Below are 23,993 nucleotides of genomic sequence, written 5' to 3' on the forward strand. Positions count from 1 at the left end.
ATGAGCTGCATGCAGATATAAACATATATAGAACTCCTGAGAGGTGTTAGCTACAAAAAGGATATAATTATATACAAAAAGATTAGAATACACATAGACTCCATATTTGTTTTTGTTTTTTTCTGAAATGTAAAGTAGTTTATTCCCTAAAGAACAAAATACTGTTAAAGGCTTCTGGCTGTTTTGTTCTTTTCTTTGTTTTTGTCTATATAAGGATTGATCTGTTCTGTATTGTTAATTCGTTCTTATCTCTGTCAGTGGGCCCAAAGGCTCTAGGGTAATGTCATTGAAGTAATCCTTTTGTCTTGCAGAAGTTTGGCCCTGGTGTAGGAACTTTGCCTCAGCTTGAGCCACCTGTGGTCCAGGTGGTGGTCAGCAATGCCAAAAATCAACACCAACAGTCGGAGAACATCCTGCCCCAGATTGCCAACAAGGGAGGCCACAACAACTATCAGACACACCCGGTGAGGCTCTTTAATTTAGAACTTTTAGTGTCCTGTAACAGCCTATATGAGATGTTTTTGTTTTGTAGTGTGAAACATTCAAGTCTACAACGAATAAGACGATAAGAGAAGATGAATGTATCTCAAATGTGGCTGTTATGACAAGCACATAATAAAGTTCACACTGTGCAGATTGCAATAAGTCTTGAATTTCTCTATGTTTGTCTATGTGTCAGGATGAAAGGCCAAAGCCCACCCAGCAGTTCACCATGCGGTTTGGCGCAACCATGGATAAAGTGTCTGTCTCCCGCAACAGCAAGATTTTCAGCAACAAACTGGAGAAGGAGAAAGCATACGAGGGACAAAGGCTACCCATGACTCCCACTGGTGTGTTATTCAACTGCATTGAACACATCAGCATTACAACGGCCTATGTTTTATTTCATATTTATTCTTTTTTATCAGTGATTCAACACAAACATGTAACTATTTATTTTTACTTTGCTGATGAATTGAAAATAGCATGCTGCCGCTGAATTTGATTGTTCACCATCCCCAGCTCTTGGCAGAGGTGCTAACAATATGAAAGTGATAAAAGTGACTCATGCTGTCCTCCTCCTCTTCCGCCCTGTTTGCAGAGGCGCTGAAGAACTTCCAAGATCGGCTGACGGAGTTTGAGCAGGAGGAAATCATGGACTATTCTGAAATCTGGTTCCTGGGTCTGGGCTCTCAGAAGATTGAGGGCTCCCAAAGTTCTCCGCAGAATTCCGGATATGATGACGAGCATGGGAGCTACGTCAGGGTAAGAGGGAGTAAGAGGGAGTAGGAGGGAAGGCTAAAGGACCAACCCAGTAGTGTTAAAGACATGTAGGGTTAATCCTCCTCTCAGTGCCTTCAACCAAAACACCGTGGAAAAACACAAGGATCAGTGTTGGGAGTAATGCGTAACAAAAGTAATGTATTACAGTAATAGATTACTTTTTGCTGCAACGCAGTAGTGTAAGCCATTAGTAATCAATTTTCAGTAATATTTTACTTGGTACATGTTCAGTAGTGCTTGCATTACAGCACACTTTTCACCCATAATTTAATTGCTCAAGTGAAAAACAAAAACAGCAAAACCTTAAGGAATCTAAGGTGGGGGTGGGGTTATTATTTGACTGTGGGGGGGTTCTACTGCGCATGTGCCATTTATGACTAGAGTCTGTATGTAACTCAAAAGTAATACAGGAGTCATGTAACGCATTACAGTTCTGAGACAGTAATATTGTAAGGCAAGGAATTACTTTTAAATCAGAGTAACAAGTAATCTGTAATGGATTACAGTTTGGAAGTAACTTGCACAACAATAACAAGGATGGGTTAAAAATGCAGAGGTTGAATTTTAGAATTTATAGACAGGGTTTTTTTTAAAGTGAATTTTACTTATTGTTGGAGAAGACATTTGCGATTGCTGTAGAAAATTTAATAGTTTCAGTTCACAGATCTTGTGTGAAACCAGTTTGCAAAGATGGAAAATGTTTGAGATTGATTATTCATTTTTATATCACTCCTAGGCTGTTATTATTAAATGCCATAAGAAAATAATTAGTGTTACTTATGTGAAGTGCTGCTGCAAAAAAGTGCTGCATTCACAAACTGGCATGTAATCATTAAACACACAATAATAGTATTAAATAAAGGTAATTTAGTGGCCAACATTAAAGTCTTGCATAATAAGAAGTACTTAACCCTCCATGCATGAATTATGAGAACCTTAATCAAGTTTTGTTTTTCCTGAGTGTTTTTCTTCCTCTTTTATTCCGATTGAAAACTTTTTTATGAATCTATTTTTCATGGAGTTGCAAAAATGTTCATTCAGCTGGACACCATGCACTTTATTCTTCAAGCAAAGAAACATTATTTACTGATATATTGTGAGAAAACTATGAAATAAAAACATTTTGAATGCTGTTTATCTGATGTTTTCTCACATTTTAACATACTCTAATACTAGTCATTACTCACTTCATGGAGATAAAATGCAAAAAAAAAAAAATTGTTGAAAAAAAAATTTGTAAATTACAGACTAATAACAAAAACAAGCAATTGATTAACACGCAAACATGTTACTCTAGATCAGGTTTATCAAGACCAGCAAAGCTACAGTAATGGTATGAATTGCAGTGTATGGGATGATGCATAAGTGTCCAATGGGAATATATAAGAGAGCATCCATGAATGCATAAGAGAACAGCTTTGAATACCTGTCAAATGTAGTGACCAGTATGAATGAAAGGATTAAAGTTTAGCACAAACTGCCAACAGCTGCTGAAGTCAACTTCAAGCAGAAAATGTGCCTCATGTTTAAGTTACATTTATAAATTCTTTTAACATAAAATGAAAAGGGGGGAGGACACGAATGTAGATTGCTTTGGTTATAATTTAGCATATTCTAGAGCCTATTAAGCCGATTAAGCTGTCTAAACCAAACTAAGCATGAACAGATGCCTTCCTTTGACCTTATCCTGCCAGTTCCATTCTCTTTAACTGACTTGATTGCTGACTACATTGTTTGGTACACTGTACTAAGGTCACCCATGCCTTAGTGTAGTTTACTGTCTTGTTAAGATCAACCAGTGCAGGCAGGCACGGGTGTCTTGTGTCATTTTATAATGAATGAGCTGTTAAACGCTGAGTAGCTGACCATTGTTTAGACTTTTATATGTTTATAAAGGCTCATCTCACTGTCACAGCTTTGATTGACAGTTACAGCAAAGCCATCGTGCATTTAATGGTGTAACTGCAGTTTGATAAACAGAGGGGTACAATTAAGCATCAAAGACTTATTCCGTTAATAGCATGCAGTGGGAGCTAATTAAGTAAATTAACCAAAGGAATGTTATTACTGCTAATTCTAGTAAAATGGAGTGGTACGTGTTAAAACTCTGTGTGGGTGTGAGTGTTTATGTCTTAAAGGCAGTGTAAACTATTCTAATATATTCTGCTTTTTGCCAGATTCAGTAAATACCTCCCTGCAGCCTGGTAATTGTCTATTCTGTGTGTGGACAAGAAAAATCTCATATAAAACCAAAGAGGCTCAAACTGGGAATATACTCCCATGATTTAGGGATGATTGCTGAAGTAGAGTTTTTTTGTTTTTTTTTACTGTTAAGATAAAACATCAACAGTGTTCATCTTATTCCGCGTTTAGTTGAAACATAAAAATGTCATAAAGCTGTAGTAGTTTTGATATGTTTGCATTTGAGCTCTACGCTGATGGACGTTTTTATTTCCACACAATCATGCATGTCAGTGAATTCTCCTCAGATGCTCACAAGTAATATGATCTTTGTTTTTTGTTTTTTTTTTTTGTACAGGTGCTACATGACCACATTGCCTACAGGTTTGAAGTGCTGGAAGTCATTGGAAAAGGCTCTTTCGGGCAGGTTTTAAAATGTCTGGACCACAAGAACAATGAGCTTGTAGCCATTAAGATGATTCGCAACAAGAAAAGGTACGTTTATGTTTGAATTACCTTACTCAACCTCTTTTTTTCCTAACTAAAAAAACACAATCGTTAATTTAAACGGTCCTACTTTACACAGTTAAAGTTCACCATACTTTAGATACTAAATAGAATGAGTTATTTGTCACATTCAAAGAGTCAACTCTTGCCCCTCATTTGAGACAAGATATCCTCTTACATTTAGGCGTCTGCCAAATCGTTGAGATCCTGATTTAGAATGATAAAAGTCGGGAAGCCATGGTGTTACATTACCTGTCCTTCCTTACTGTGTATCACAGTGGTTGAGACTGCCCCAGACTTGCTGGTTAAATGTAGGGGACACTGGGCCTTACCGCTACTTGAATAATGTAGAAAACAAAATGGGTGCAAACTCACCACCTCGTAGCCACAACACCAAAGATCTGATTTCTTCTGGTGAACTGTATGTGATAGAGTGTATATATAGACAGAGACGGAGCTATACTTTGTGTAAATAGAAAATAACTTTGCGGAAAATAGCATTGCGTATACATGTCAGTCAACACCTGTTAGTTTGCAAGGAAAGCAGAAGTTAAATCTAAACACACAGATGCACTATTTAGACCTAGGTATCAAACTGATCCACCTGTATTTAATGACTGCAGGTTTCATCATCAAGCTCTGGTTGAACTGAAGATCCTGGATGTGATCAAGAGAAAAGATAAAGACAACCTCCACAACGTCATCCACATGAAGGAGTACTTTTACTTCAGAAATCACCTTTGCATCTCCTTTGAGCTCCTCGGGTAAGTACCAAGGTTATTATCGTTAATGAAAACTAACGAAATGACGAAAACTAGAGTTGAAAAAACATTTTTGTTAACTGAAATAAATAAAAACTATAATTAAAAGAAAAAACTACAACTAACTAAAACTGTACAGGGTGGGGAAGCAAAATTTACAATGAACATTTAGTTGTTTTTTCTCAGCAGGCACTACGTCAATTGTTTTGAAACCAAACATATATTGATGTCATAATCATACCTAACACTATTATCCATACCTTTTCAGAAACTTTTGCCCATATGAGTAATCAGGAAAGCAAACGTCAAAGAGTGTGTGATTTGCTGAATGCGCTCGTCACACCAAAGGAGATTTCAAAAATAGTTGGAGTGTCCATAAAGACTGTTTATAATGGAAAGAAGAGAATGACTATGAGCAAAACTATTATGAGAAAGTCTGGAAGTGGAGGAAGCAACAAAAAAACGTACCAAAGCTTTTACTAAAGCTCTCAAATCCAAAATCCTAAAGGATCCAACCAAATCCATGAGAAAAATGGCAATTGAACTTGAGGTAGACAACAAGACCGTTAGAAATGCAGTAAAATATGATTTGAAGTTAAAATCTTGCACAAGAACACCAAAACATTTATTGACAACAGCAACAAATCCAACTTTAGCAATTTTTGGGAATCATGTTTATGGCCGCCTTCTAGCCCAGATCTAAACCCTCTGGATTATGCTGTTTGGGGCGTTTTAGAACATGCTACCAATAGAACATCACACAGCAATGTCGACTTTCTTAAAGATACTATTAGAGAAGAATGGGAGAAGTTGTCACCCGAATATTTGAGGAACACTTGCGCAAGTTTCAGGAAGCGTGTGAAGGCAGTTATTGAGAAAGAAGGAGGACACATAGAATAAAAACATTTTCTATTCTGTCAATTTTCTTGTGGCAAATAAATTCTCATGACTTTCAATAAACTAATTGGTCATACACTGTCTTTCAATCCCTGCCTCAAAATATTGTAAATTTTGCTTCCCCACCCTGTATTGTGTGCTTACAAAACTAAAACGTATAAAAATTATGGATAAAATTCCCTTCGTTTTCATCTTGTCGGAATGATAGGAAATTGATTTATTTCACTCGAGCAATTTTAGCTGGCGGCACTTCACGGTCCATCACTTGTCATCACTTGTGGTTTAGAGTTGCTTCTCATCTCCACTCTACCTGGCAACATGGAGACTAAAGTTTGGAAAAAGCAGCAGAGTCCTGTATGGGATTTACTTAAATACAACAGCGAGGAAGATAAAAGATATGAAAAAACAAAAACTAAACTCAAACTAATCATTTAGACAAAACAAAAACTAGTAAAAACTAGCAAACCTGCACTAAAAACTAAATAAAACTAACTGACTTGGAGAAAAAAAAACGTCAAAACTAAATAAAACTAAACTATAATGAAAAATCCAAAAACTATTATAACCTTACGTGTACGCACTCAAACATTCCGCTCACAAGTAACAAAAAAACTCACCTGGATACTCACACTCACAAATATTTGCAAAAGCATCCAAAACAATACAAGAGACTTTAAAGAAAATACTGAATAATTGATCTGTTTGTCAAAGGTATTCAAGGTTAGTCACCTTTCACCAAGTCAAAAGCAACACTCTATAGTTTCTTCTCACTTTTGTCTCGTCGTTACTTCTATCACTACATGTTACAATCAATCAGGGGTAAGTGACTACCTGTGTACCTTAATCCATCTGGGTTTCATCATGAATTGCCAATGATATCTATTTGAGTATAGATAGTTTTGTGTGTCACCCTGGCTGAATGACCTTTAGAGGACACCTTGGACCGCTACCTTGTCTTACATTACAGTCACCGAATCCTTTAGTTAAGGCCTTGATTAGGGCCCTATCTCTTTCCCCTTCTTGCTTCATGGTGTGAAGGCTCTGGTTACACAGTCTAAAGAAGTTAGTGCTTATCACAAGTAGCAAGAAATAGCAGGGCAAAATTGTCTGTGTCTGTCTTCCTCTGAAGGTAAGCACAATAATAGACTATTTTCTAAGTATGAGATGAGCAGCGGATGTTTTATTATCGGAAATATGAAGAGCAGTCTATGTTAAGATGCTTCTTTTTTGAACGTTTATTTGAGGAACATGGCTCATCTTTATTTATTTTATTTTTTTTGGTGTCTTTATTGAGCGGCCCCTGTTACATATAGTCGCGGAAAAAATTATTAGACCATCAAAACTCATCAAAAACAATGGTTATGCAATCTAGTACTAACTCCTGTGTGTGTCATGTGACTAAAACAGGCAGAAAAGAAAACATGGAATGTCTAAAAGCACTGTTTTTGGCAGTACAATGTTATAGCTACTGATGTAAGAACTGAAGTGATTTTGGTTGTTATCAAGAAAACCATGGAAAATGGATAGATATCAGCTCTGAAATTAAACTCTTATGCGCTATTTTTGTTGTTATTATTATATTTGTCCAAACAAATATACAGGCATTAAAATGAACAAGAAACTGAAGAAAACAAGGGGTGGTCTTATAATTTTTTCCGTGCCTGTATTTGATTTCTAAGTCCAGAATAAAAACAAAAAAATAAAGAAGTTGAGGTTTTTTTGTTTTTTTTGCCATCTTCCTATTTTTCATTGCTTTACAAACTTACTATGCATTGTGTTTTCCATCTCTCAACAGGGTGAACCTGTATGAACTCATCAAAAAAAACAACTTCCAGGGCTTCAGTCTCGCTCTGATCCGTCGCTTCGCCCATGCTCTCCTCAGATGCCTGCAGATGCTGCACAGAGAGAAGATCATTCACTGCGATCTCAAACCGGTACTAACATCCATAGCATCTGAGTCTATTTTTGATATTATCTACCTAAAAATAGTCAAATCTACAAAATATGATGTAGAATGGAGCTCAGAACTGAATCGCTGAGGAGGTCTGTGATGGTGTGGAGCTCCATCTTGTGGGATATTTTAAAACTGCACCCATGCACCCTGGTGATTTTTAATTTTTTTTCTGAACAGGAGAACATCCTTTTGTCCCAGAGGGGGCCGGGGAACATCAAGGTGGTTGATTTTGGATCAAGCTGTTATGAACAACAAAGAGGTGGGATCATAACTTCATCTATCATATGTGTCACAAAACTATGAATAAGCTTGGTCCAGTACATATCAAACATCCCATCATCTCATCCTTTAGTGTACACCTACATCCAGAGCCGCTTCTACCGCTCTCCTGAGGTCATCCTGGGACACCCCTACAGCATGGCCATTGACATGTGGAGTCTGGGCTGCATCCTAGCTGAACTCTACACAGGATATCCTCTCTTCCCAGGAGAGAGCGAAGTGGAACAGATAGCCTGCATAATGGAGGTAGGACTAGATGTTCGACAGGCTCAGTCTGCCTGTATTGAAATCAGGTCTAAAAATGCACTTTTTCTCGTTGGCTTTTAATCAATGAATGAGATGTTTCTTTTTATATATATATATATATATATATATATATATATATTCCTATGCTGTTTTTATCAGATTTTAATTTGTCTTTGTTTTTAAGATGGTTGTATTTTGTTGTCCTTAGCCCACTTTGCATTTACTTATTTATTTCCTTGTTTTATGATTCATGTGCGTCACTTTGGCCAGCTGTAAAATTTGTACAGTGCTTTATAAATAAAGTTGGTATGGTAGGATTGGGAATCATTTGTGTGTGAATGTAAAATTGCCTGTCTGCATTTGAGTTGGGAAGTTGTTTCGATTCATTAAATCATCCTGATATTGTCACCAACAGGTTCTTGGAATGCCTCCAAATGATTTTGTTCAGTCAGCATCAAGAAGGAGATTATTCTTTGGTGAGTTTCTTTTTTTCTTTTCTTTTTTTTTTTTTTAAACCTTCTCGTTATTGTTTTTTTTTTTTTTCACATATAAAAACAAAGAATATCATTCCGTTTGATCCCAAAGTCAAACAAATAAACAAACAACATGCAGAACAAATCCCCCTCCCCTAGCACACATCCCCTCCAGATTACAAGAAAGACAAAATAAACAGTAAATAAATACAAAATAGAAGTACAAAATTCCCACTGTAAATGTTACCAAAAAAATCAATAAATATTAATAATAGTAGTAATGATAAATCAAAACTGCTAAGGCACACCAATACTATATAATACAATACGAATAGAATAGAATAGAATAGAATAGAATAGAATAGAATAGAATAGAATAGAATAGAATAGAAATGGGGGGTTGTTCAGTCAGTGGGGCTTTCTCAGTTCAGCTCTTACTGTTTCTCTTATTTTGATTGTGAATTGAAGGATGTGAGAAATTGAGAAGTCATTGCTGTATTTTCAATTCTTTTCAGACTCAAAGGGGAACCCCAGGAACATCACTAACAGCAAAGGAAAGAAGCGGAGACCCAGCTCCAAAGAGCTGTCACTTGCACTGAAAACAAACGATGCTTTGTTCTTAGACTTCATCCAACGCTGCCTCACGTATGTTCACTCTGTCTTATTGAGTACATCCTTGCATTTGTACATGATGATAGTTTATTTTGTACTGAGTGTGTGACTGGTCCTTTAGGCTACGTTCAGACTATAGGTAAATGTGGCCCAAATCCGATTTTTTTTTGCCCTGTACCCGACCTGTTAAAAACAGTTTGAACAGCACAAATCTGATTTTTTCAAATCCAACCCAGGCCACTTTCATATGTGGTCCTAAATCCAATATCCTCCTGAGACCCAGCAATGCATTTTTGTCCTCTGTCGGGGACAAAAGTTCGACAGTTTTACTTAAAAAATCCTGTCCATTGCAAAGGACATTCCATTTTAAAAAAAACAAAAAAAACAAATAAGAATAATTTTTAAAATGTATCTGAAAAAACTGTTGCATTATGCAGTTTCCAATTAAGACGATTGTTTAATGTAAAAAAAATTTCACTTTCCTGGGTCTCAGGAGGATATGTATCCGATATTTCGCAGTGCGACTTCAGTTTGAATGACCAGGTCACATTTATCTGACCTATACGTCACTGAAATGCGACAAACGTCACAATTTTGCATTCCAGGAGGAGGAGCGCTGGGAAAAACATATTTACTTTTGTAAACACAGTTCGTGCCTGCGTGGTCATGTATTACATCAGGACCTCTTTTGCGCATGCGGGTCACTTCAGGGTCATATTCAGTTCATACTCAAAACTGATAGAAGTCGCATTTAATATGTAATATTAACGAGCACACATAAAATCAGGTTTCACAAAGAAATCCAAATTGTGCATTAAGACCTGCTGTCTGAACGTAACCTTAGTCCGTATCAATATCCAGAAAGATCCAATAGTTTATGGATGTGTCACACTTTCAGAATATAAGAAAATCTGCTCCGTCACAGATCCTTCATGTTATCATCTAGATGTGATGCCTGTAAAATGTCCAGCAGAACACTGAATTCAGATTTTCTCTGGTCTGTAATACTGGGTTGACAGGCCTTTCCCTATAAAGGGTTATAGGGTGCGACACAGATCCCTGCATTGCACAGTGTATAATTTATTTGTTAGACTACAAGGGCCTGTAACTCTAAGTGAACAAAGGAGTCTCTAGACTATGGGTAAAGATACACTAGTATAGCATTCAGTTTTCTTCATCTGTTACATGTCCATTGTTTTTACAGATCAGATAGAGGGTATCTGTTCTATAGGATATTGTCCAAATATGTAGAAAAATAAGATACTTTTCGGTTAAGTTATCTGAAACTATCCCTTAAAAACCAGAGCCATATCTCACAGTATACCTGTGTAATTCTTTACCTTTGTGTAAAAGGTAAACCTGTTTTTATTGCTCAATTGACACCTTATTTTCCTGTGGATTTCTTATTTTTAGTTGGGATCCGACAAAGCGGATGACTCCAGATGAAGGTTTACAACACGACTGGATCCTCGAAGGAAATTTCAACAGAGTCCGTCCAAAAACCAAGCCAACGGTGAAGAAGGTCTCAGACAGTTCAACCAACACAGAAAACAGCAACGAGCACCATCACCGTAAACAAGTTCACAATAAGCCTGGTAAGCAACACAGCGCAGTTCATATGTTGGTTATAAATTTGGGACCAATGCTGCCTTCACTTGCTGTTGGGAAGATGATCCTTTCCACTTGTGAATTTGAAATAAGAGTACATTGTGTTCTAGTGTTTTTTGTTGTCGTGAAATGAGAAATGGCTGACACACTATTTATGGTGACCTGCTACATTTTGGACGTGTTAATTCATCTGCTACGGCATTTTTTAATTTTATTTTTTTGCAACTTGTGTATACTAAAAATGTGCAAAATCGTCAGCTAACAGCAGCAGAACATTAAAAGCATTTTTTGTCATTTGCGTTCTACATGTTAGGGTTAGAGGATAACCAGATTGTGACACCACGTTGACACAAGAGCCCACATCAAACACATCAGTTACGCAGGACGTAACCCTGCTCCCGTGCAAAATGCCCCAAAAAATAGGAGTCCCACGATGAATCCCTTGTTGCTCTCTGCCATGTTGAAAAGTTCAAAGGCAGCTCATGTATCAAAATTTTTTCCTAGTTCTCCAGTGGAAAATACGACATGAGGGGGCGTTCTTGTCCAATTTTTCAGTTTGTAACTTATATTTACTATAACTCCCATGGTGCGTGAAGGCAGGATTAGTACCTGTTAAACGATACCTTCTGTCAGTCAAAACCAATGTTCTGCAAGTTACTTCCTAACTGTAATTCATTACAGATTACTTGTTACTGTTATTTAAAAGTAATTCCTTACCTTACAATATTAGAATTGTAATGCGTTACATGACTCCTGTGTTACTTTTGAGTTACATAGAGACTCTCGTCATAAATGGTGACTAACTAATAATAATAAGTCTGCAGTTGATAAAGAATTCTAACTAGTCATAGAAACGCTAGCTTACCTCGTCATTGCTGATCACAGGAATCATGCTAATGCTAACTAGCTTCTGTAAAGCAGGGTTAGGGTTAGTAATGAGCATACGTCCATGTGGACAGTGGACTGTCTTCCACTGTCTTCACCCATTGGCTGAACACCAACAGGAAATAGAACTTTACTGATGCATTTTTGATTCCTTAAGGTCTCACAGTCCTGCTGTTTTTTGTTTGTTTGTTTGTTTGTTTTTTTGGAGGGGGTCATTTGAGTAATTCAATTAAGGGTAAAAAGTGTGTTGTAACGCAAGTGCTACTGAACATGTACCGAGTAAAATATTACTGAAAGTTGATTAGTAATGCCTTACACTACTGCGTAACAGCAAAAAGTAATCTGTTACTGTAATGCATTACTTTTGTAGCATGTTACTCCCAACACTGTTTAAGACCAATCTGTATCAGTAATGACACCTACTTCTTCTGACATTTAATACCCTTTGTTTTCATGGTACAGCAGAAAAGGTCACCTCAGAAAGCCATGCTAATGACAAGCTGAAGAGAGACACTTCATCATCAGGAGCAAAGATGGAGCCCGCTGAGCGTTTGCGGCCCATCGGAGCCTCAGCGGAAGAGGAAGTGTGTGAGAATCAGCAAGAAGAAGGTGGAGAGAGGCCTGTTCACATCATCATCAAGCCTCAAGAAGAAGTGGGCACAGAGAGAAAAGATAGTGAGGAACCGTCTCAGTGTTTACCCCCTATCATGTAACAGTCTACATCCTGCTGCATTCATGGAGACAATCAGACATCCCACCTCCCACCTAAGATCATCCAGATGCTGAAGTGGATTTAAAATGATGCCTGAGAGAAAGGTGCAGTTTTGGGCTTTATTAACACCAAACATCACATTCGCCAATGTGTTAAAATGACGCCAGGACTTAAGGGCACAAACAGTAAGCACAAATATCAACAAACACACTGTATTAGGTGTTTTTAAAGACAGTTGGGCACAGAAAAACAGTCGCGTTTTACTTTATTTATTAGCTTCTATCAAATATTTTATGTTGAAGACTTACCCGCATAAAATCACAAGAAATAAAAGCCAGAGAAATGTCTTCAATGGAGGTTTTTTTTTACTACCAGGAGGAAACTAACTACTTCCTACATGGTGAACTTTTTTTAGTTATTAAATACTGAGGAAGATTTATAGGGAGGAGGTGGGAAATATCAGTCATCAGCAAAGAAATAGACCCTCTAGTGACTGCTTTAGCTATTACCTTCTGTGGTACTTTATGATATATGACATTGAATCAAGCTGTTCTTGTTTTACAGTCTAGATGCAGTTGTAGTCCACATTCAAACACACTGCAGTTGAAATATCAGGCTGTCTAATGGTTGGAAATCTAAAATATAGTGCATCATTTACTTTTTGCTCTCTGCTGTATTATTTGTTGAACCCAGTCTTTGCTGTGCATTGAAATCTTTTATAAATTTTCAAACTTTCACCATCATGTTAAACTAAGTAGCTGAGCTTAGAAAGTGCATGGATAGAAATGTTTTTGGTTTTTACTTTTTTTTTTTGTCATTTTAGCCTCATCATAAATTCACAATGTTTAACTATTGTGTGCAATAAAGGCTGAGCCAAATTTTTTTTTTTTTAATGTCAAACACATAAATGTTGTGTACCTTTAATGTAGAATGCAGTTGATTGTAGATTATTTCCCATATTATGGAGTATATTTGATCATATGTTTCATATTTGTTTAAAATTTTCTGTTCAACTCTAATTAAATATGTATTTGTAACAGAATCCATTGTATATATATATCAGCTGTAATTTCCTATGTATGTGTAACACAGAAGATATTTTACAAAATATTACAGACAGTTGTTGAGGAGTTTAGACAAGGTTTTACTTGTTGTGTTGTTACTGTACGAAAACATTTTGTAAGCCTGTGTTATCCAGAATATTTTTTATATTAGAAAAAGAGGACAATCCTAATATCGATAGTCTGTGCCTTGCAGTATTAGAAATCTTGCACTTTATTATTGTGTGTGAACCCTGGTGTAGAAACCTTTGGATTTGATTTTCTTGTCAAACGAAAATGAGTTGTGCAATATCATATTAGACTGCACTGCCAGGTTCTCTTTCATTTAGACAAAATTCTGTTTCATCTAATGTTACAGAGCTTTAAGACACAATTCATCTTTTTACAACTGAAGTATGTTTTTAGTCGCCAACGCAGACCCAACTTTGTTAAATATAGACTTGTGCCCTCACCACCTATTAGCTAAGTAACCAGACATCCTGAGAGGATTGATTGTAGCTAAAAAAAAAAAAAAAAAAAAAGGAATTTTATTATGTCTTTTATGAAATAAAAATTTGTTTCAACAAAAAAGTGTTTTTGAGTTGATCTGTTTTATCCTCATAGTGATGTGTTCGTTTATTGAGACACCAATTAAGCTAAGATTAAATTAAACACACACAATTATACTGAGTATATTTCTATACATATTTGATATTCTGCTGTGAGATCATATGCAACATATATAAATTTCCACTTGATTTTATGTATAGAGTTTGTGTACAGTGGTATATGTCACAGTGGAGCTGTGACCAGAGATTCATGAGCCAGTGCTGCCACCTTCTGCTGTGTACAAGAATAGTATAGAAGTAAGAAAAAAAAAAAGACAGGGTTACACATCCATCCCACTCATTCATAGGCATTATATATACAGTAAATACATTTTAATTCATGTTTCTAACCAAATTAAAAGCTTAGCCAATACACAATTTCTTGATTTATTACAGATCCTGAAAATATCTTTGCTTAATCTGGTGGTACTGTTGAATAATTACTTTTGAATTAGTCAGATATTATGTTATAAAATCAGACACTTCTTGGTTGTGTTTGTTAACCCTTATCTGTTCTAATATTAGTCACAAAAACATGAAAAATATTATATGTTAATATTATATTCTTTTTTCATTTGTCTATTTTTTCCCCCAATATTTGACCTAATTACTGATATCAAATTCCAGTATTTTTTTTTTTTTTTATTGTAAGAATGCCAGGTTTTTATCATGATGCCACCATGTTTTAGGTGAAAACACTAATATGGATTATTTTCAGTATACTACATACAAATTGTTAGAGCTGCAACTGATTAATCGACTAGGTGCTTGAAGTCAATGCAAAAAGTCCCTATTCGATTAATCGACTCGAATTGATTGAAGGGAGATATTCTATTGCAGTTTTCCTGAACTGAAGCTTTTTTGTGCGCCACAATAAGCGTCTGTGTGAAACACAACAGTGGAACCGATGTTTAACAGCAGAGAAATGAAGGAAACAAAGCTTTGATTCAAGAGAATTGTGGTTGAATGATTTTTTTGGGATCACTTTGAGTCGATTAATCGGTTGCAGCTCTACAAATTGTTTTTTGTGTTGAAATATTACAGCCTGTTTATATGTCAGTGATTAGCAGGAACATTTTTTACGCATTGTAATTTTTGGAGCAGTGTCAAATACACTCAAACCTGTGCTTTCTATTTACATATTGACTTGAATGGGTTTGAATTGGACTTGTTTGTTTATACTTGTTTGTACACAGTATTTTAGACTACAGTAAATTCTCTATTATGCAATGACACAGCCTAAATTAACGAAAACAAATAATAAAATCGCGTAAATTGCTTAAACCCATGTATATTTCTCCTCTCCAGTGCGTTATTCTACCGCTTTCCTACTACTCCGTTGTCAAATAATTTTGGCCCAGACGGTTTGCCGTAGTCTGAAAGATGGCGGCCGTAGTGTTGGTTAGCCGTCCTGCGAGTGTCCTTCCAAAAATATCAAGTGAGTACCATAAATAAGTGGGCATTGAAGAAGAATATGAACATCTTAGAGTGTAACATGTTGATTGCAGATCTTTACATATATGTTGTCTCAACTCAAGCTTATATTTTGACCCCTCACTCTGCTACGGTGACCTTGCTAACAGCTTCAGCTAGTTGCCTGCTAGCACACGGCTTAGCTAGCACTTCATTTTGCACTCCTAAAATATCCCTAATTTCTTCCCCGGAGCACTGTGTAAATCTATACATTACCGAATATAATTATTTCTAATGACCCGTAGGGATATGCACCAATAGCGAATAGCGCTATGTTATTACTGTAATTCAATACGTTTTGTGTTTATGGAGCTATATTCACTTAAATTAACGTATTGACTGGAAGTATTACTTGCATGCTTTGCCTTACATTATGTGTGATTGATAATTATGTTTACGCCGTGGTACAGTCGCAGAAGCATGCAGTATTTGTCTATAAGCAGTGTGACGCAGTCTTACATGCGAAAGACGTGTTTTTGATCTACATCTGCTTAGTTTTGCATCAATTAATGTATCTTATTGATAGTTAACAGACTGACTTGTGAAGGATTGGAAACATTTCGTGTAGCCCTCACTGTAAGAATCTTATTTATTGTAAAGGGAGTAGATGTACAGCACTGTTTATAGGTCTTTGGTCACATTCAGCTTTTTGGTTTTACATATTTACTGTACATATTTGTTTCTCATTCTCTTTTCTTCAGATAAATCAAAATACAGAAAAAAATATATATACATAGCCTTAAAAGACATACAAAAACTGAGCTACATAGGTTGTAAAGGTTTAAGTCACTATGTAGTGTGACTTGAGAAGAAACAGCAAAAACAACTAGAGGAATGTGACATTTGTTGAATGAAACCTGCTGTAAAACGGAAAATGAATGCAATTAATGTATTGTCTGAACAAAAGGGTTAAAGACGTGTTAAGTGCAAAGGGAGGTCATAGAAAATACTGCTGCTTTAGTTTATAGAGGCTATTATTTCAGTGAAACTTTTGTTATTACTCCTGTACCTACGTCCCATATATCCAGATTGGATCTTAATACAGAGACTGAGAAATGCATGCAGGGTTATTATAACTTTACTAAACTAACCAATCTGATGGTGACCAAGGACTTTTGCACTGTACTGTATGTGGGTGCTGTTGGATTAAAAGTAAATGTATTATCCCTTTAGCTAATACATTAGAGACCTTCTAGTCCAGTATGAACCATCCAGACCACTCAGGTCATCTGGTACAGGTCTGCTCTGTGTTCCCAAAGTCAGAACTAAACATGGAGAATCAGCGTTCAGTTTCTATGCTCCGTATATCTGGAACAAACTACCAGAAAATATCAGGTCTGCTGAGAGTCTGAGTTCTTTTAAGTCCAGGTTAAAGACTCACCTGTTCACTGCTGCCTTTGACTAAAAGGCTTTTGACTTTTTACATTTTATATTCTCTTTGAAACTCTGCACTGCAACTTTTACTTTAATATGTGTGTGTTTTTATTTTTATTTTATTTTATTTTATTTTATTTTGATTTTATGTGTTGTTTTCTTACTCGCTGTTTTTAATCACCTTTTATATGTTTCTTTTATAATGTTTTAAATGTGTTTCTTTTTGTTTCTTTTATTTCAATGTCCTGTGTGAAGCACCTTGAATTGCCTTGTTGCTGAAATGTGCTATACAAATAAACTTGCCTTGCCTTGCCTTGAGCTCAGAAACACCTTAGTAGTGTTCTGATAATAACTGACCATCGTAACCAGGTTATTATTGATTACAGTAGGATTTGTTGTTGTCTGTTGTTATTGGAATCGAAAAACGTTTGTTCCTAACATTGCGTGTTTGTTGTGTTTTTACCAGGCAGCTGTTCCCCTGCTGTACTGTCAGCTGCCACTGTCACCACAGTTCAGCAGAGGAAGCTGCACCATGCTGTCGTCCCAAAGGGGAAAGGAGGGCGCTCCTCGTCTAGTGGGATAGCTGCCACGGTGTTTGGCGCCACGGGTTTTGTGGGCCGATATGTGGTCAACAGGCTGGGTGAGTTAATAAATAAACATTAAGTATGGTTGCTCTATGTACACCAGTGTTTTTATGTTGTTAAGTGAGGGATCTATTTTTATCAATACATGCATCAAATACTGCAGTGTGAGTTAGTCCAAAGTTTGCCATGGTAAACGTTAATACTCTTATTAATTATTCCTGTCAGTTTACCAGCATGGCTTGAAAGATGACACCAAGAGGTGATGATATGTGTTTATTTTCTGATAATTTACAGGTCGGATCGGTTCTCAGATTATTGTCCCTCACCGCTGTGATCAGTATGATGTCATGTACTTGAGGCCCATGGGTGATCTGGGACAAATTATATTCATGGTAAGATATCTAGAAATGACCAGGCACATCTGTATTACCAAGAAGATGTATCCTTAGTTATCTGCATGTGTAAGATTATACATTGCACAATATGCTGATGTCTGTTTTCTTTCTGATCGCTGTCATAGGAGTGGGATCCAAGAAACAAAGACTCCATTAAACGGGCTTTGGAGCACTCTAATGTTGTCATCAATCTGGTGGGCAGAGAGTGGGAGACAAGGTATACTTGTTTGTTAACAAATGTTCATCACGTCTAATTTAAAGGTGCACAAAAATATTTATCTTTTCTCCTTTTCATTAAAAGGAACTACCCCTTTGAGGATACCTTTGTGACCATCCCCCAGCAGATCGCCAAGGCCACAAGAGAGGCTGGGATCACAAAGTTGGTGCACATGTCTCACCTCAACGCTGATATTCGCAGTCAGTCCAAGTACCTAAGGAACAAGGTAGAGTGCTGTTTTCTCACACTTCAGCTCTGTTCCACCTATTCATGATGCTTCATGTGCATACATGTTGTAAACTGTTTTGAACATTTTAACAAAGCTCAGGGTAATCAGCGCAAATATTGTTAATTATTATGTACAATTTTCTTGTGCCACAGGCTGTGGGCGAAACAGCTGTGAGGGATGAGTTTCCTGATGCCATAATCATGAAACCTGCTGAGATCTTTGGGAGGGAAGACAAGTTCTTGAACTATTACGCAAGTAAGACAATAGTTTTTGTGTGTAAAAGAGAACTGTGTTGATATGTGATATGTAAAATATAACCTCATGTTTGTGGATTTCTTTGCTCAGGCTTTAAAATGAATCCAGAGAAATATCAACTTTAGGTTTACACTAGGAGAAAAAAGGCGGTTTTTTGGTGCATTTTCTGATGTGTGTTCACTATGCATGAGTAATGTGACTTAAATTGTGTTTCAGATATGCGCTGGTTTGGCAATGCTATTCCACTCATGGGTATGGGGAAAAACACAGTGAAGCAACCTGTTTATGTAAGTATTTTTGACATTAAGGAAATATTCTACAGCCTAAAGCAGCTGTTTGTGTAAACCATAGATGTAGTATTTAAACAGCTTTGTAGTCGTGTAATTGTCAGGGTTTTTTGTGACTCAAAATAGGATGGCATTGATACCATTCTGATTATGTGTACTGTGTCTTCAACTGGCTTAAGATGTAGACCAACATATTTAAGAATTCTAATAATTATATGATTGAAGAACCTAACAGGTAACACATTAAAGGGGTTATACATAGTACGGATACTCCAAACTACTAACAATAGGGGGAAGTCAACCAAAACCACCAAACCATGACTTAATACTATAACTCACAGACTATATCACTTTCTGAATAAAACCCTAACCGTCTGAAATTTCTCAAAGTATATGACAGATTATCACAGTATTTAAAAAAAAAAAAAAAAATGCAGATCCTGGCCGATAATTAAAAATGGCTCTCTTTAGTTTTTGATTCTCAAGGCCTTAACATAAGTCTGAGCATTACATTTGATCTGGAGCAAAATCAGTGTGTGTGAGTACATGTTTGGGGCAGTTTTTATGTGTTACCTTAAAACTATTTTATATCCTATGACAATGACCATTTTGGTTTCTGCTGAGAGCCTCAAACCACCAAATGTGAGCGTTTGCAATCTATTAGTTGTAGTAGTAGTAGTAGTAGTAGTAGTAGTAGTTGTAGTTGTTGCAGCTGTGACGTTATTGCATATTCAGGGGCATCAACTTAAAAAACAAACAAATATATAGTGGAATGACCAGGAAAGTTATTTAAAACGGGGCAGTTTATATATTTTTTTAAATACATAGGAAGTACATCTGTCATCCTTCTCTTGATCTGCAACCAGTTTTTGATTAATTAGATGGTAAAACAACAATCTCATAAATTTCCACATTTACGTTATTGTTAAAAGTAAACATTGTTTAATCTAAGGGACTGCCAAAATAAAAAGTTGACAGGGTCCCAGTATCTTTCAGCTCATCGACATAAACCTCACTTAACTGTCTTCTTCCTCAGGTGGTGGATGTGGCCAAGGCCATTATTAATGCTATCAGAGATCCTGATGCTAATGGGAAGACGTATGCTCTAGTTGGGTAGGTGACACACACCCAGCGACTCATACATCATAAGTTTGTAAAGATATGATGGCTTTTGTTTCGGATCCTGGCTTTGTAATAATGTAAGCTTTTTGTTCTGTTTTTCCACTTATCTAGTCCCAATCGTTACCTCCTTCATGACCTGGTGGAGTATATCTACGGTGTGGCACACAGACCTTTTGTGGCCTATCCAATGCCACGTGTACTCTATCAGTAAGTCTGTCATCACATTAGTTTGTCTGGTGGTTTTAACAACCTACGAGGCTATAGACATATGATTAGACAACCACATCCAGGACACATGAATGTTTTATGTTTGTAGGACTTGTGTTGGGTTTTGAAGTGGAGCACGACAGAAAAAGTATATGGGAATGACAAATGACCTTGGGCTGGAATCAAACCCAGACATGACCTCACAGTTGTCCTGAAAACACAAGGGTCTAATTATCATACGCAAAATATTTTAAAGCAACGCAGTAATTTGATGCAAAACAAAGTAAATAAATTTGCTTATGCCTTGTTTATGCGATATTAGACTTTTCACAGTGATCAGTTTTTAGCCAACTTTTCTTCCTGGCAGCAGCTGTTGTTTGTAGTATTTTGTATGTGAATTATATTAGATTAGATTTTATTGATCCCACAACAAGGAAATTGACCGGTCAAGGCAGCAACAGAATAAAGTGCAAGAAAAAATGTGCATGCATGGACATAGTGCAAAAGACAACCCATATAAAAATAGTAATAACAGTAAAAAATAAGAAGTGGTGCCAAGCACAACAAACCCCACCCGTTGCCCATTCTGTAGCTCATTTTGGCATTGATCCAGCTGATGTCATCGTGTGTGTGTGTGTGTGCCAAGTTTGAAGTAAATTGAAACAAAATTGATGTTTTTACAGACATTTGAAATTTCACCCATTATAAGTAAATAGAAAAAAATAATTTTTAATGCATAAAAAAATTCAACTTTGACCTACTTTTCCCAATATGTAATCACATCTATTCTGGGTCACTGGCAATCTATAAACCTAATTTGGTATGAATTCAACCAATAGTTTTGCTGCTAGAGTGTTAAACAAACAAAATGAACCAAAAGCAATACATACTATAGACTATATACATATTTACAAAAGAGTAGAACTGCAATATGTAAGACAGTACAGATGAAACACAGATAGGACAGGGTTATACTGTTGTGTTGTACAGTCTGACAGTGGTGGGGATGAATGATCTGTGATAGCGCCCTTTCCTACACTGTGGGCATATCAGTCTGCCACTGAAGGAGCTGCTCAAAGCCTACACGGTCTGATGTAGTGGGTGAGAGGTGTTGTCCATGATGGATGTTTTGTTCATCTTGTTAGAAATACTGTTGTGTCAATAAGAAGTCCTCATGACACTGCTTTGTTTGACAACCTTTGTTAAACTGGAAAAAATATCCATGGTCTGTTCAACTTGTTTCCTGGGACTGGTTACATGTTTTATCCTGTTCAGGGTTCATACAGGTGCTTGTAATCCTTGAAAATACTTAAATTTCAGTGTTGTGTTTTCAAGGTCTGAAAAGTGCTTGAATTTTAGTTGAAGTGCTTGGAATTTTAACCAAAGCTTCTTACAGAGAGGTTTGAAAAATAAAACTTGATGCCAAAAAAGAAAATTAGCGGGTGCTCTCAGGTCAACTCCAGGTACATTTTTATCTTAATCTTTGTCTTGGTGCAAGTGTGTCTGAAGAACACCAAGTAGCTTCCCTTTTTTTGGATAAAACTTTGTGTTCTTCTTTAATTTCTAAACTTTTTGCTATAATGAAACGTAATTTTAGATGCTTATAGCATAATACAATGTACATCATTGGGGTAAAAAGAGAAAAAAATAATCATGAGTGTGTGTATTCCTGTAGGTATGTATTTTATTTTAAGGTGCTATGCTGGGGGGGGGGGTAAAATGACCCTTAAAAGTGCTTGATTTTGACCTTGAAAAATGTGTATGAGCCCTGCCTGTTACTCATTCACAGGTACCACATTGCATTTAGTATGAGACTAATTTTGTTTAATTTTCTCACTGGAATATACACATGAGCCTTTCAAGATAAAAGCCTGTAAAAACTAACAGCATTAAGTATTGCTATTAGTGGAACAAACATCACAGAAGCTGGCACCCATTGTATTAATGAGCATGCACCCATGAGGACATTTATTTACTGTGCTGATGTGTAACATTTCTGGTGTTTTCATTTCAGTCTCGCAGCTCGGGCTTTCTCCATGAGCCCATTTGATCCCTGGACGAGTCCAGACAAAGTGGACAGGGTAAGAATTTCACTCATGTCACTACTCTGCAGGTATCACTGTAAACTCTGCTCTGATCACATAATTCTATATCTCGCTTTTATTTTTCAGTTTCACATAACAGACATGAAGTACCCAGGGCTTCCCGGGCTGGAGGATCTTGGTATCACACCTTCCACAATAGAACAAAGAGCAATTGAGATTCTGCGCCGCCATCGCAGATTCCGTTACCTGGAGACTCAGCTGGATGAGACCAAGCCGGCCAAGACCGTCAACTATTAAACCACCCCGATTAGAGCAGCCAGAGGATGGGAGTGCATCTGAATGCTTTGTCTTTAACTATATTGTGTACATAAATAAAGAACTATCTCCAAGGTGTTTCTTGTTTTGACTTTGTTTTTATGAACATTCCAGTGCCTCTATGCGGAAATAATTATTACATCACATTTTGACAGGTCGTCACTGTAAATGACAGTCAGTTCTCAACTAACTTTCCTTGTTAAATAAGTTCAACCTGTTTTGACTTCAGTACTGGTGCCACCATGATGAGCTGTAACAATGAGCCCATTTATAGGACCATAGAAATCTGATAACTGCGAGTAATCTGATAACTGTAATATCAGATATGACATGATCACATGCACTTCAGAAATGTGAAAACTGAAAAACTCTGATTTACAAGTTTCAGACCAGGGATCTCAAACATGCCAAAGGTTCCAATCCAGCCTGAGGGACAAATTTGCAAAGTGTAAAAATTCCACAGTCAAGGGTGTCAAACTCATTTTAGTTCAGGTTCCACATACAGACAAATATGATCTGCAGTAAAATAATAGCATAATAACCTACAAAAAATAATGACTCCATATTTTCTTCTTGGTTTGATGTGAAAAAAAATATTACATTATGCCTATAAATACTGACAACTTCAAATTCTTGTCTTTGTTTTAGTGCAGAAAATAACATAATGAAAATATTTACATTTACAAAGTATCCTGTAACAATAAAATGTGAATAACCTGAACAAATATGAACAACCTGAAATGTCTACAGAAAAAGAAGCTTAATTTTAACAATTTTCTGCCTGTTATTAAGTGTTAGTGTCTTTGTAGATCCGATCCATAATACACATTAGAAATGATAAGTTGAGGCAGAATATTGTTAAAACTGCACTTATTTTTCTTAGGAAATTTCAGTTTTTTCAGGTTATTCACATCTTTTTTGTTTGGATAGTTTATAAAAGTAAGTATTTTCTTAATTTAATGGGGTTTTTTTGCACTAAAACAAAGACAAAAATTTTGAGCTGTCATTATTAGTAGGTTATTATGCTATCATTATACTGCTCTGGCCCACTTGAGATCAAATGGGGCTGAATGTGGCCCCTGAAAGGAAATGAGTTTGAGACCTCTGTTTCAGACCATAATAAAATTTCTTTCAGTATGTGATGATAGACTTACTTCCTGTTACCGTCATCTGCTCACGTTTGACTATGTCACTTTTCAATGACATAATTGTTTTTGCACATTCTCAGATGTAAAAATGAAACAAGTCAAATTGACAACTATACATGTAAACATATATGCCGTCGGAGTATTGGGCAGAAATCCAGGTGTGTTAATTAGATTTTTCACTATCAGATTACTGCTGTTTACATGATCAGACTTTTAGCGAGTGTGCAAACGGGCACAATGTGAGGTAGGAGGAAAAACATTTGGTTACTCCGCAATTTTTTGAGAAGATAATTTTCTAAAGTGGTGCAGTTGAGTT

The 23,993-nt window shown here is 36.5% G+C and overlaps 2 protein-coding genes across 5 annotated transcripts in view; both read left to right on the plus strand.

The window, feature by feature from the left end:
• dyrk4 (dual-specificity tyrosine-(Y)-phosphorylation regulated kinase 4) overlaps positions 1–14,024 on the plus strand; it is a 44,419-nt gene extending 30,395 nt beyond the window's left edge. The window contains exons 4-15 of one of the 4 annotated variants that reach the window (XM_030136906.1): positions 312–464; positions 680–830; positions 1,082–1,245; positions 3,803–3,939; positions 4,575–4,715; positions 7,405–7,543; positions 7,741–7,822; positions 7,916–8,088; positions 8,504–8,564; positions 9,077–9,206; positions 10,587–10,768; positions 12,132–14,024. In XM_030136906.1, the coding sequence (XP_029992766.1) occupies positions 312–464; positions 680–830; positions 1,082–1,245; positions 3,803–3,939; positions 4,575–4,715; positions 7,405–7,543; positions 7,741–7,822; positions 7,916–8,088; positions 8,504–8,564; positions 9,077–9,206; positions 10,587–10,768; positions 12,132–12,379 (1,761 nt within the window). In that variant the 3' untranslated portion in view covers positions 12,380–14,024. Of the gene's footprint in view, positions 1–311; positions 465–679; positions 831–1,081; positions 1,246–3,802; positions 3,940–4,574; positions 4,716–7,404; positions 7,544–7,740; positions 7,823–7,915; positions 8,089–8,503; positions 8,565–9,076; positions 9,207–10,586; positions 10,769–12,128 lie in introns of all 4 variants that reach the window. The other 3 variants (XM_030136905.1, XM_030136907.1, XM_030136908.1) reach the window with 3 other exon arrangements.
• Positions 14,025–15,409: 1,385 nt separating this feature from the next.
• On the plus strand, positions 15,410–22,607 carry ndufa9a (NADH:ubiquinone oxidoreductase subunit A9a). Its single transcript, XM_030137298.1, has 11 exons — positions 15,410–15,464; positions 17,340–17,513; positions 17,752–17,849; positions 17,978–18,069; positions 18,154–18,295; positions 18,451–18,553; positions 18,770–18,840; positions 19,877–19,953; positions 20,074–20,169; positions 22,184–22,250; positions 22,341–22,607. The coding sequence occupies exons 1-11, from the start codon at positions 15,410–15,412 to the stop codon at positions 22,509–22,511; spliced, it is 1,146 nt and encodes a 381-aa protein (XP_029993158.1). The 3' UTR covers positions 22,512–22,607.
• Positions 22,608–23,993: the final 1,386 nt, after the last annotated feature.

Source organism: Sphaeramia orbicularis, chromosome 6 (assembly GCF_902148855.1).
Source record: "Sphaeramia orbicularis chromosome 6, fSphaOr1.1, whole genome shotgun sequence".
Classification (NCBI taxonomy): Eukaryota; Metazoa; Chordata; class Actinopteri; order Kurtiformes; family Apogonidae; genus Sphaeramia; species Sphaeramia orbicularis.

Bases quoted from the DNA above. Each gene is read 5' to 3' on its own strand.
- ndufa9a (XM_030137298.1), top strand. From the start codon at position 15,410: ATGGCGGCCGTAGTGTTGGTTAGCCGTCCTGCGAGTGTCCTTCCAAAA. The intron at 15,465-17,339 runs GTGAGTACCATA...TGTTTTTACCAG, and splicing joins TGTCCTTCCAAAAATATCAA to GCAGCTGTTCCCCTGCTGTA. The intron at 22,251-22,340 runs GTAAGAATTTCA...TTTATTTTTCAG, and splicing joins GTCCAGACAAAGTGGACAGG to TTTCACATAACAGACATGAA.